The sequence below is a fragment of the Callorhinus ursinus genome, unplaced genomic scaffold (genome assembly GCF_003265705.2).
Source record: "Callorhinus ursinus isolate GAN/ISIS: 27379988/994484 unplaced genomic scaffold, GSC_fseal_2.0 scaffold9, whole genome shotgun sequence".
Classification (NCBI taxonomy): Eukaryota; Metazoa; Chordata; class Mammalia; order Carnivora; family Otariidae; genus Callorhinus; species Callorhinus ursinus.
In genome coordinates, this window is record NW_027397071.1 from 44423849 (window position 1) to 44438137 (window position 14289).

The 14289-nt window shown below is 34.6% G+C and overlaps 1 protein-coding gene across 7 annotated transcripts in view; it reads right to left on the reverse strand.

The window, feature by feature from the left end:
- Positions 1 to 14289, reverse strand: part of LRRC7 (leucine rich repeat containing 7) — a 933028-nt gene that overhangs the window by 256982 nt on the left and 661757 nt on the right. For all 7 annotated transcript variants that reach the window (XM_073896539.1, XM_073896538.1, XM_073896541.1 and 4 more), the window contains one exon: positions 4891 to 4969. In XM_073896539.1, the coding sequence (XP_073752640.1) occupies positions 4891 to 4969 (79 nt within the window). The remainder of the gene's footprint in view (positions 1 to 4890; positions 4970 to 14289) is intronic.

The following is a 14289-nucleotide window of genomic DNA, read 5'->3' on the forward strand; positions in this document are numbered from 1 at the left end:
AAAGAAAGAAAGAAAGAAAGAAAGAAAGAAAGAAAGAAAGAAAGAAAGAAAGAAAGAAAGAAAAGTAAAAAGCACATAGGTTGAAAATGATGGAAAAAAAAAAAACTGTCTACATTCACAGGTGATATGATAGTCCACATAAGAAATAGCCACAAATCTACAAAACATCTACTAAAATAAGTGAATTTAGTGAGATTGCAGGATATACAATTGATAAAGAAAAACTGATTATATTTCTATATACTAACAATAAATAATTGAGTAATGGAACAATCTTTTGCAATTGCACAAAAACATGAAATACCTGGAACAGGATGAATGAATCATATACAAGATTCATATGCTGAAATCTACAAAGCATTGATAAAGGAAATTTTATTTTATTATTATTATTTTAAAGATTTCTACTTATTTACTTGACAGAGAGAGAGCACACTAGGCAGAGCAGCAGGCAGAGGGAGAGGGAGAACAGGCTGCCCGCTGAGCAGAGAGCCCAGCAGAGAGAGCCCGACATGATGCTGGATCCCAGGACTCTGGGATCACTACCCAACCTACAGAGCCACCCAGGCACCCTGATAAAAGAAATTTTAAAAGATATAAGTAACTTTAGAGATATATTATTCTCAGGAATAGGAATATTCAATATTTTTGAGATGCTAATTCTGCCCAAATTGATTTATAGATTCAATGTAATCTCTATTAAAATTCCAGAAGGATTTTACATTTTTGTAGACAATAGCAAGCTGATTATAAAATTTATATGGAAAAGCAAAAGGTATAGATAGCCCAAATAATTCTGATAAAGAAGAATAAAGTTTAAGGACTCACATTCTTTGATTGTATGAATTACCATAAAGCTATAGTAATTAAGACAGTATGGAATTGATATAAGAATAAGCATATAGATTAATGGACAAAATGGAAAATTCAGAAATGGATCCAAACACATATGATCAATTGATTTACAAAAAAATAGTACTCAGGTAATTTTATGAAGAAAGGATAATTTTTTCAACAAATGGTAATGGAATAAATGGATATCCATATGCAAACAAACAAGCTAGCAAACAAGCAGGGGGAGGGAACAGAGAGGGAGGGAGGACAAGCAGACTCTGAGCTGAGCAGGGAGCCTCATGCAGGCTTGATCCTACTACCCTGAGATCATGACCTGAGCTGAAATCAAGAGCCTGATGCTCAACTGACTGAGCCATCCAGGTGCCCCTAAAATTTAGCTTGAAATAGATCATAGACCTAAGTGTAAAGCCTAAACTACAAAAGTTCCAGAGGAAAGCATAGGGGAAAATCTTTAAGACTATGAATTTAGCCAAGATCACTTATACAGGAAGAAGCATAAACCCAATAAAATAATATATGATTAAAATCTTCTCTTTGAAAGCCACTATTTTAAAAATGAGAAGATTTACCTCTGAAACAAATAATACATTTTATGTTAAAAAAAAAAAGAAGATAGGAGGAAGGGAAAAATGAAGGGGGGAATTTGGAGGAGGGGAGAGGAACCATGAGAGACGATGGACTCTGAGAAACAAACTGAGGGTTCTAGAGGGGTGGGGGCGGGGGGATGGGTTAGCCTGGTGATGGGTATTAAAGAGGGCACGTATTGCATGGAGCACTGGGTGTTATATGCAAACAATGAATCATGGAACACTACATCAAAAACTAATGATGCAATGTATGGTGATTAACATAACATAATAAAACTAAAAAAAATATATAAATGAGAAGATAAGTCATAGGAGTAATTACTTGCATACAAATAAAGGACTTTTAGCCAGAATACATAAAGAATTCTTTTTTTAAAAAAAAGATTATTTAGGGCACCTGGGTGGCTCAGATGGTTAAGCGTCTGCCTTCGGCTCAGGTCATGATCCCAGGGTTGTGGGATCGAGTCCCGCATCCGGCTCCCTGCTCCTTGGGAGCCTGCTTCTCCCTCTGCCTCTCTCTCTCTCTGTCTCTCATGAATAAATAAATAAAATCTTTAAAAAAAAGATTATTTGTGAGAGACAGAGAACACAAGCAAGGAGGAGGGGCAGAGGGAGAGGGAGAAGCAGACCTCCCACTGATCAGGGAGCCAGGTGTGGGGCTTGATTCCAGGACCCTGGGATCATGACCTGAGCCGGAGGCAGAGGCTTAACCAACTGAGCCACCCGGGTACCCCCAGAATTCTTATAATTCAATAATAATAAGAAAAGGCAATAAAAATGAATAAGAGATGTGGGGCATCTGGGTGGTGCAGTCAGCTAGACATCTGAGTCTAAGTTTCATTTCAGGTTGTGATCTTGGAGTCATGAGATGGGGCCTGATTCCGGCTCCATGCTAAGCATGGAGTTTGCTTGAGACTCTCCCTCTCCCTCTGCACCTCTCTCTGGGCGTTCTCTCTCTCTAAAATAAATAAATAAACCTTTAAAAAAAATGAACAAGAGATTTGAATTTTTACTGAAGAAGCAATACAAATTGTAAATAATACATGAAAATGAAAACATGTTACCTGGACATTAAAAATGTAAATTAAAACTACAGTGAAATGCCACAATGAGGTATGTTGGTAAAAATAGAAAAAAAAACAAACCTGATAGCACCAAATTCTTTTTTTTAGATTTATTTATTTGACAGCACAAGCAGGGGGAGCAGTAGAGGGAGTGGGAGAAGCAGACTCCCCACTGAGCAGGGAGCCAGACTTGGGGCACAATTTCAGGACCCCTGGATCACAACCTGAGTGGAAAGCAGACTCTTAACCAACTGAGCCACCCAGGTGCCTGGATAGCACCAAATTCTGATAAAGATGAAGAACAACAGATACTCTAATAAACTGCTGATGGTAAAGACAATGGGGTAGCTGTTTTGGAAAAAGATTTGAAAATTTCTTATAGGTTAAGCATACATGCACCATATTACCCAGTATACCACTCCTAGGTGTTTACCCAATAGAAAACATATGCTGAATCAAACATCCTAAATGTCTATCAATTGATGAATAGATAATAAATTGTGGTATTTCCATACAATGGAATATTACCTAGAAATAAAAAGGAATGTAATACTGATTCTTGAACCAATGTGGATAAATCTCAAAATCACTGTGTTAAGTGAAAGAAGTCAGACACAAAAGTATGAAACCATTTATATGACATTTTGGAAAAAGCAAAACCATGGGTATAGAAATCAGAGAAGTGGATAATTGAGCTGAGGGAACTTTTTGAGGAGATGAAAATAGTCTATATCTTAGTACGGTGGTGGTGCACAACTGTATACATTTGTCAAAAGTCACTGAGCCATACAGCTAAAAGGTGAATTTTACTGTATGTGAAGTATATCTTTAAAAATCTTTTAAAAAGCTAAACATATGGAAGGAATCCAGAGACACAGCCAATAAAACTATAGTTTTGAAGCTTCATAAAGATATAAATTATCATCTGATTTCCACTTCCAAAGACCTTATCATGATTTCTAAATAAGATGAGCTATTAGGATTAAAGAACTAGAAGTCAAAACAATTCATCATCTGCTCTGGATTATCATTTAAGTCAAGGATATGGTTGTAGTCCTGATGTGAAAAGTTCGTAATGTCTACTCTTTGTTGAGAGAATTGCATTCTGCTTTAAGAGTTTTGAAAAATATTAAAAAAATTTTTTTTTCTCTTCCATATTCTACTTTTGAGGTAGAAAAGTTGTTCTCTTTCAAATACATTTTATTTCTTGATGTTCCACACTTTCTACTAAAGGCCTTAAATTATTTTACATACAATTCACTGTAAAGATCTCCATCTAAACTTTATCTTCTTCTTTTATATTCTGTTCCTAGTCTCATCTACAGCCTCTTCTCATGATCCATAGAGAAACAGCCTCTTCTCAACTGTACTGATGAAAAATTTCCCTTCAAACTCCCTTTGATAAATTTCCTTTGTTCTTCTAAAAAACACTCCACCCATTAAATGCTTTTCCAGTGGGCTTCAGTTTTTCCCAGTCTCCCCAATTTAATATAAACAGATGACTTAAGGTTTTTTCTCAAATCCTACTGTCAGTTTTTGTATAATTATAATGTTAGTCTTACTGAGACTCATTATCTGCATCCCAATACCACTGATTTGTTTCAACCTCTTCCAGATATTGCTGCTACTGTCCTTCCAGGTTTTATGTCCACTTCTATTGTTAAGTGACTTTAACATTCAGATTTGTGACTTATCCAATCCATTCACTCCAATGTTTCTTGACCTATTTGATAGCACAGCACACACCATCCCTATGACATAACTATAATTTGCCAACATTGACACATGCTGGGTCTCATCTTCCCATGGCATTTCTCTACTAACCGATCATAAGCCACAAATGCCCCATTTCTGATCACAACAACTTTACCATCCAAGTCTTCCATTCTGTTATCCTCGTAGAATTCTCTTTCCACTCTTCCTTGTACACAAATTGTCCCTTTTTCTGGTTATACTTAATTCATTTTCCAACTGGAACTACATGATCAGCTATTTTCATGCACCTATCAATATCTCAAACTCTTGTACTCTCTTGAACTTTCATTAGATCCTTGATGTTCATTTTCTACCAAGATCATAACTAATAACTGTTTCTTTCATTTCAGTGCTCTTTCATGGAATGTTGCCTGAGAACCACAGAATGATGACATAGTTAACTTCAAAGTAATGCCATCTTGTGCCAGTTAGACCTTCATCATTATTCAGCTATGTTTTTAATCATCTTTTGTTAAACTATTCTGATTTGATTATTTTTCATCATCCTATTAAATTGAATTTTAAATGCAGTATTTAAAATTCATTTATTATGTGAATTTCCTTTATCTGGGTACATTATTATCCAACGGAAACATAAATATAAATAAAGTGTAATCATTCATACTCACTTAGAAATGGGATTGACACTGGCTTCAATAATTGTTAAACACTTACAGCACTTAATGTTTTCTGGAAATTCTTGTACACCTAAAATGTAAAGAAAAAAAAAAGCACATGAAAATGTACCAGCAAAAATTATTTAAATTATAGTTCTAATATTAAGAATAATTAAAAAAAACTATGAATTAATATACAGTATAGATATAGTATCAATACATCATTAAGATAAGCATTTAAGTAAGTATAATACTGTACTAATATATTAGTGTTACATAATAATGTTACATAATATATACATATTAAAAATAATATATACATTTTAAAAATAAAATTTAAATTTAAGTAATATTTTATCACAGTAATAGTAGGAAATTGGATATAAAATTGAAGACAATTGTATATTCGGCATAAGATAGATCTTGGGTCTATACTAATTAAAGCAATAAAATTAATTAGGTATTTGGTCATTAAGTGCTGCTACTGGGAGAAGGGGATATCAGCAGATATAAAGAAAACAGATGACAAAATATTTGTTTCTTTTATTTTATAAGATGGGAAGATTGAACACATGCATGTGAAAATATCTAAGGATATATCACAAAACCAGTATATATTCCCAAATTAATGTGGGTCTCTAACAAATTTTATGCAGTTCTTCCTTGTTGGTTGCAGACTGTAGTTCTGCATCTGCCTGAAAGGGTCAAGAGGTGAGCAGCTCTTCCTTGGGTCCTCTCTGGAGTCTCTCAGATAGCCAGCCTGGCTCATCGCCCTTGGAGAACTGCTCATCTGCTGTCAAAGTTGTGCTGTAGGCTATGTGACAGAAAAACATAGGTCTTTCTACAAAACTGAAAATCAGTAAGCCACAAACCTAACCCATAAATGTGAGGGTCAGAGAAATAAGAGATGTGGAGGATATTTCAATTGATACAAGTGAATCAAATATAGTAGGTCCTATAAAAGAAGAGAAGGCAGAAATATGAAGTTATCCCTATATGCCTGCAGTACTACCTGCTCTACATTTTTGAAATTATTATTAAGGGTGTAAAAATTTCCATAAAGAACTAGTCCTGCTCACTACTTCATATCTGACAAAAGGATAAGAAACATTTTGCAGTAGGTTTTTGTTGAACTTTTTCATGATAGATACATAGGAAAGAAAACCTTCCACCTTACTAGATTCCATTGACCTAGACCACCATGTCCACAAAACCTTGAAGCCCAGTGAAGCAGCAGGAAGATAGTCAAACCAAGACAGGTCATTTATCCACTGCAAATGAAGGGTATAAAAGACGATATGGGGATGTTTCTCATGTTTTTTCTCCCTACATGAAATTTCATCAGAAACTATGCTGTCCTAAAGTTTTTGCTGAAGTATTTCAGCTTCTTAATAAGAACCGAAGGAAGTGTAAAAGCTGCATTATGTACAAATTGAATGAGAAAAGCCAATTTTCTTTTTTGGAAAGGCCATAATACCTACAGATACCTCATTAACTAGACATTAATAAAATGGCAAAGAAGTCAGTAAGTCAATTCTTGAGATGTCCTCAACATTTTCCCTTAGTATTTATATTTACTTTGGATATCAGCAAACAACAGGGGGATAAGACTTCATCTACCCCTTTACCTTTTTCTGTTTGATTAACAATTTGGACCTATTGCATACTGGCGTACCTGGTGCCTTATCTCTACAGGTGCTTGCCTTAGAATGAATTTTCCTTAAGTTATGTATAAACCAAGACATGGAAACAGAAGCAAATTAAAAAATGATTTTAAGAAAAACACTGTACTTCTTTATCTTTGACTGAAAATGGAATTCCCTGTTGTGTGAAAATACTACTAAATTGTTTGTTTAAAAACTTTTATTATGTTGTTTGCAGTTCAAACTTAAGGTTGTTCAAAGCAGAGTCTACTGAATTAAGATGGAATCCCATCTTCACTTACTGGCTGGATAACCTTATGAAAATCACTTAAATGTTCTATGTCTTAGTTTCCTACTTTGAAAATCGGTGATTGTACGAATGGTTTCAAAGAGAGTTGCGGTGAGGATAGAGAGATAAAGCAGATAAATAATTGGCACAAAGTGCTGCATAAATGTTATCTATAATTATTAGAAATACAGTTGACCCTTGAACAACATAGATTTGAACTGTAAGGGTCCACTTATACATGAATTTTTTTCAATAAATACATGCAGAACTGTAAATGTATTTTCTTTTTTTTAAGATTTTATTTATTTATTTGAGAGAGAGAAGGAGAGAGAGAGAGAGAGCATGAGAGGGGGGAGGGTCAGAGGGAGAAGCAGACTCCCTGCTCAGCAGGGACCCCGATGCGGGACTTGATCCTGGGACTCCAGGATCATGACCTGAGCCGAAGGCAGTTGCTTAACCAACTGAGCCACCCAGGCACCCAGTGAATGTATTTTCTTAACATTTCTCTTGCTTACGTGGTTGTAAGAATACAGTATTAATACATTTAATATACAAAATATGTGTTAATTGGCTAATTAATATACAAATTATGTGATAAGGCTTCCAGTCAACAGTAGGCTATTAGTAGTTAAGTTTTGGGAGAGTATAAAGTTATATGTGGATTTTCAACTGTGCAGGAGAATGGCACCCATAACCCCTGTGTTACTCAAGGGTCAACAGTAAATAGAAGCAGACTGTCTCAGTCAAGAAAGGAATCAAATATCAAAATGAGGTGGCTTGAGGTAATATATTTGTAAAATGTATCCACCTAAGAGAACAAAGCAAATAAGTAGGAATTAGTGTGCTGAAAGAATTTTCCAATATCTAAACAACATGTATCTGAGATAAATGCTCTAAAACGTTTCCAGGGAAACTTTACCATATGTACTAATATATGGGCCCTAGAGTTTAGGAAAAGTTCTAGAGCATATCTTTAACTCATAGTTCAATCTAAACATAAGAGGTAGTTTAGCAAAGAGTTAAAACCACAGGTTGGAAGCATGAACAAATCTCAGTGTTGTTACTTAACTAGCTATATAATCTTATATGATACAGTATTTGAGCATCACTTATTCATTTCTTGTCTAATTCACAGGGTTGATCTGAGTATTAGATGGTAAGAAGGTAAAGCAATTAGTATCATGTCTGGCACTTAACAAGTGCCTAATATATACTAGATAAAATTCATGTATGAATAAGAGTTAAGGTAATTTACTCTTCTCTATGCCACTGTGTAAAATAACTTAATTCTCTTAATAATCTTGTGAAGAAGATATATTAGGCAATATTATTTTCATTTTATGGATGAAGAACCATACATTAACAAAGATTAGCTGACTTATATAAATACTAATGGGTATTTATAGATGAGAATGAGTACAGGTAGGAATTAATTCAATTTTTAAACACTATATCTTTTATTCCTTTTTACTTCATTATGTTCCTTCCTATTAAAATTATAACAGATTTGATTATAGAATCCACACCTTTATCAACCAATCTTTGTGACTGATCTGTCTGTTCCCTGAAACACAGTGTTTTCAATTTATAAAAAAGGTTATATTTGTGATGTGTGCATATACATATATATATGTATGTACACACACACACACACACATATTTTCTAACATGAACTTTGTTTTGATTTTCAAATATATTCATCCAGAAATAGAGGGATACGTATTCTCCACTTTAACAACATATCTATTTTAACCATTTTTACTTGTGATAACTGTAGGAAATGCGGGGGTGGGGGTCAAGCATATTTAGACCATTACAATTCAAGTTCTACTCCCTGCTTTTCAGTTAAGACAACACATAAGCTTTCTAACACAGGCCTATAAGGAACTCTCTTCCAACGGTATTAAGAGCCCACTTTTGGGAATCTTGGAGGTTCAAGCTCATTATATTTAGACAAGATTCAAACCTAGGCTGAAAAAACAATGAGAATTGTACTCTAAAATAATTACATGGCAAAATATAGTCAAAATGGTGTATTTAGTCTTAAAAATGGACTATTGTTCTGTTCACAAATAACTGATAATACCAATAAATGTTTACCTTCTCAATCAAGACAGTATGGTAATATTTTCCCAATATGTTCACTTCAGTAACCATACCACAGAACTATTTTGAGTATGTTCACAGAAATACTGTCAAATGAGAAATGACATTTCTGCATCCTGAACTTAAAACAGAAACAAAACTTTCAATGTAATGGAATTAACCAAAGTTGCATTAACAGAATATTAATACCTTGAAGTAGAAAAGATATAATTGACTACTTTATCTGATTCTTTGCCCTTCCTTTTTTAAAAGAAATTAGATTGAAAAACTCCTGCTCAACTTTCAGTTACTCAAGAATTTATCCACTTTGTGGATTATTCATTCTTGTTCTCTTTCCTGCTTCCTCCATTTGACCATTACATATCTCTGTCATTCTTGCAGAGGGTGTGCAGAAGTAGGGAAAGAGGAGAATTCTGAAATCAATCAAATATGGATCTTTCCTGCCTAGCATGGTAGAAATTGAAAAATCATGGCTAAATTTAGATTTTAGATTATCTGGTTGTTTTTATTTGGACTACCTTATCTATTTCTAATGCAGATGACTAAGTCTTGACAGAATGATCTTAAACCTGTAAATATAATATAGATTTCAACTTTATTTAGTTATAAAAAAATTGGTGTCAAAATAAAAAAACAAAACTAAATTGTCATTAAAATCTTAGGTTAGGCTTTAAGTTGGTTTTAAGTTGACATTAAAGTATGAAAGCAAATGTTTTTCCCCATGCAATAGATAACTATGGAGTCTAAGTGAAGCAAACAATTTTGTCATTATCAAACATAGAGCCTAACAATAATAATAGCAACATTGATCCTTATGATCATAAATGAAAGACAAACCAGAATGTAAGACATTTATTTAATATGTAAACTGTTTTTAACTCTTATTTTCTGAATATATTTATTTAATGTTACAATTTTTACCTGATCTCATCCACTCTCTCACCTAAATCCTCAGTCTAAATATCATCCAAATACATTTAAATTCTATCATCTGCATGAAAATTTATTCAACTAATTTAGTCCATGTCGTTCTCTCCTCTTAACACCTAGCATTTTAGATTATACTATGTCTGAAATTAAATAACACTAAGAAATGAGACATAGTACTTGCTTAGAAGTTGAGGAGTCACTGCTTTACCATCTTATTATATATAGTTTTCTGATATTTGAGTCACTAACTAATTATAAGATCCCTGAGAGAAAAGGGCCATTCATATATATATTTGACAAATATTTAAGTACCTACTGTGTTAGGAACTGTACTAAACATTGGGGATACAGCATCATAAAGGTGGATACATTCACTTCATTTGCAGAGCTTGTATTCTAGCAGAGGAATCTGTACAATAAAATGTAGTGATAATTAATATAAATATATAAAATTATATAGTATCTTAGCAATAAGAAGCACTATGGGAAAAGATATTTAGAGCAGAATGAAGAAGGATCAGAAACACCTGGGAATTTTAGGAATGCCTGAGTGGCTTAGTCAGTTAAGTGTCTGCCTTCAGCTCAGGTCATGATCCCAGGACCTTGGGATCAAGTCCCACATCGGCCTCCTTGATCAGTGGGGAGCCTGTTTCTCCCTCTGCCTGCCACTCCCCCTGCTTGTGCTCTCTCACTCTCTCTCTGACGAATAAATAAAATCTTAAAAAAAAAAGAAGAAGGAACACCTGGGAATTTTGAAGTTAACTAGGGTGATTAGGGTAAGCCTCATTATTGGTTAGGAAGATGGCATTTGAGCAAGGACTTGAAAAAGTGAGAGAGATAGAGAAACAGATGTCTGGATGTCTGAAAGTGGAAAGTAAGAATGTTCCAGTCACAGGGAATAGATAGTGAAGATACTATAAGGCCTGAGTATGCCTGGTGTATTCTAAAAAAAAGCAAGGAGTCCAGAATGGTTAAAATACAGCAAAGAAGAGAAAAGTAGCAAAAAATTAAGTCAGAGAGGTAATAGGGGTGTGTATGCGGGGGGTAAGATGAGGGTATCTACTCATATGGGGTTTCTCAAGCCATTGCAAGGACTTTGGTTCTTACTCTAAATGAAATAAAGAAACATTGAAGGACATAAGTATAATTTGGTCTGATTTATAATTTAAGAGGACCACTCTGGTCCCTGAATAGGGTGGCCTTTCTAGGAGGAAAGCCAACTGGAGGCTTCTGTAAGTAAAGCACGAACAGAGTTGATGGTGGCTTACTGTGGGTGAGAGTAGTGGAAGGAGTGAGAAGTAAATGGGATCTGGATGTATTTTGAATGTAAGACCAATAAGATTTCCCGATAGATTAGATCTGGAGTATGAAAGAAAAAAGGAAATCAAGGATGAATCAAGGAATTTTTTGGCCCAAGCAACTTGAATGAAGGGGTTGCCTTTAATTTAGATTAAAGGTATTTCAATATGTGAAATAGGTGTTGAAGATAAAGAGTCCGCTTATGGACATGTATAATTTGAGATGTCTGTTAGACTTCTAAGAGGACATGTCAGGTAGGTATTTGTTTATGAACCTAGAGTTTAGGAGAGAGGTCAAGACTGTAGATCAAAATATTGGGGATTCATTATTATATAGATAGTATTAAAACCATGAGACAAAATGTGAACATCAATGATGTAAGATAATGAAGAAAGGAGGACCAAGAACTGAAGCATGAAGGACTCCAAAATGAGGATAGGAGGAATCAGCATACAAGACTGAACAAAGTCAATCAGACAGATGGGACAAAAAATAGTGAGTACTGACTCCTGAAAGCCAAATGAAATACATGTGTTGACTAGGAAGAAGTGATCAGTTGTTTGAAATGATGCTGATAGGTCTAATGAAATGATGGCCAAAAACTGCCTATGGATTTAGTAATGCGGAGATCAGGGTGCCCCTGACTGGAATGATTTTGGAGGAGTAGTGGGCTTAAAGACTAGAATGATTTAAGAGAGGATGAGAGGAAAGAAATTATAGATAGAGCTTTTGCTGCAAGGGGGAAGGGGACATTCAGGAAAGAGGAGCCAAGAAGTTTTCTTTAGAATGGAAAAATAACAGCATGTGTGTACACTGTTTGGAGTCAACAAACAGAATAGAAAATCTTAAATGATGTCATAGAAAGCAAGGAGAATTGCTGGAGTGATATCCATGGGTAGGCAAGAGAGGGTGGTTATTCAGTGGAGAGACTGGCTCCAGGGATGAACAGGAATAGTCCATCTATACTAACAGGTAGGAATCAGAGACTATGGGTACAGATGCTTGTGGATGGGTAGATATGATGGTAAGTCTTTGGGGAAGTTATCATCTGAGAGCTTTAATTTTTTCAGTAGAGTAGAATCAGTAGCCACAAAGATGGGAGAGAAGATGTGGGAATTTGAAGGCAAAGGAGAACAAATGAAAAAATCACCAGAAGAGGAGAGTCAATGGACTAGGGAAGTATAACATGACTTTGGGGAAGTGTTAAGTTTGCACTTCAGATTTTTGATCATGAATTTAAGTGATATCGGTCAGTGTGATTGAATGGTTTTTCCAGATCCTTTTAGCAATAGGTAGACAGTTGGATTCAGCCAGGATTGTCATTTTACTGAGCAAGCAGAGTGATATGAAAGGAGAAGAGGTGTCAAGGGTGTCATGTGATGAGACCACAGAATTCAAGCCATGCAAAGAGGGCAAAAGAAAACAAACAAAAAAGGCAAGGTTAGAAGGATACGTCAGAATATTAATAGATTGGTGGTTCTGATAAGGTTAAATGATGATTGGAGTTGTATAAGAAAGTGATCTGGTCTGAAGGGGCACATGCACCCCAATGTTTATAGGAGCAATGTCCACAATAGCCAAACTATGGAAAGAGCCTCGATGTCCAACAACAGATGAATGGATAAAGAAGATGTGCTATAGATATATACAGTGGAATATTATGCAGCCATCAAAATATGAAATCTTGCCATTTGCAACAACATGGATGAAACTAGAGGGTATTATGCTAAGCGAAATAAGCCAATCAGAGAAGATAAGTATCATATGATCTCACTGATATGATGATTTTGAGAAACAAGACAGAGGATCATAAGGGAGGGGAGGGAAAATGAAACAAGATGAAACCAGAGAGGGAAACAAACCATAAGAGGCTCTTTCTACTCAAACATAATATAAAAGACTTCCTACAAATACCAAAATTTTGAACGAGTTAGTGCTCTCTCAAATGCATTAAAATTTATGTTTATTACTTATAAATTTTGTATGAATCAGTACACATAATAGTTGTGGATAGTGCATGTTGACAGGCTTATCTTCCAAATTTCACAGATATCATCAGTCCAAATGATTCATTCTGGGATATAAGTGCCATTAGCTGATAAGAGACAAAAACAAAATGTTATATCTTGTATAAAATAAAGGAGGAAATATGTTTATGAGATTTTAATATTTTCATTTAATATTGTACTTTCATTGTGATACTGATTTTTATAATTTTTTTTTCAATTTTGAGAAAACAGGCAGGCTATTTGTATATCTAGTAAATTGGATTAGATATAGGAGCAGGAAAAAATGGAATTTATTGAGAAAATGTTATAAGCACTTTGCTTTATTTCATCTTCACAACAATTTCTTTAAAGTGGTTTGTTACTTCCATTTAACTAATGGAGAAACTGAGTCTCAGAGGCTAGCCAGCATTTGAAACCAGTTCAACTTTATTCCAAATACTATCAAATTTTACCTATGTGAAGCTGCCTCCATCAGATCTACAATTTAAACTACTTTGGGGTGTAAGTCTTAGCTATCCAAGATTGGCAATGTAGCATTTATAACAGAGTACTATATGTTGCATTTATTCCATATGTACTCTCTAGGGCAAATAAAAACAACCCCAGCTTTCTGGAACTCTGAGTTTAGTGCACACTCAAGATTGACTATGTAGCATTTTTACATGGGGCACTGTACACTGCATTTGTTCTATAATTGCCTTCAGTCAAATTTCAGAGGGTATCAACTTCCTGAAACTTTGAGTGTAGTGGTCAGGAATAAAGTTCCTTATTTCTGAATTTAATATATCTGCAACAAGTGCTATAAACCTAGTTCAGAATGTTTGTATTCTTTATATACTGTTCAGCTGATATTTATCAGAGGGAACAAATAAGTAGGGGCTACTCAAAATAGGCAGGGTTTCAGTATGAATAAATTATAATTGATGTCTAATAATAGAAGGGGTGATGGGAAAAACTACTATGTTACTAACAGAACTCTTCAAGTCTATCATTCTTATCTTGTGTAGAGGTAAGCAGCTACATGTACTAAAAAAATTTCAATAAGACAGCTCATGATGAACTCGAGTCAACCTGGAAAAGTTAAATTGCATTAATTACACCAATTTAAAGAAGATAATGCAATATGAAACATTCT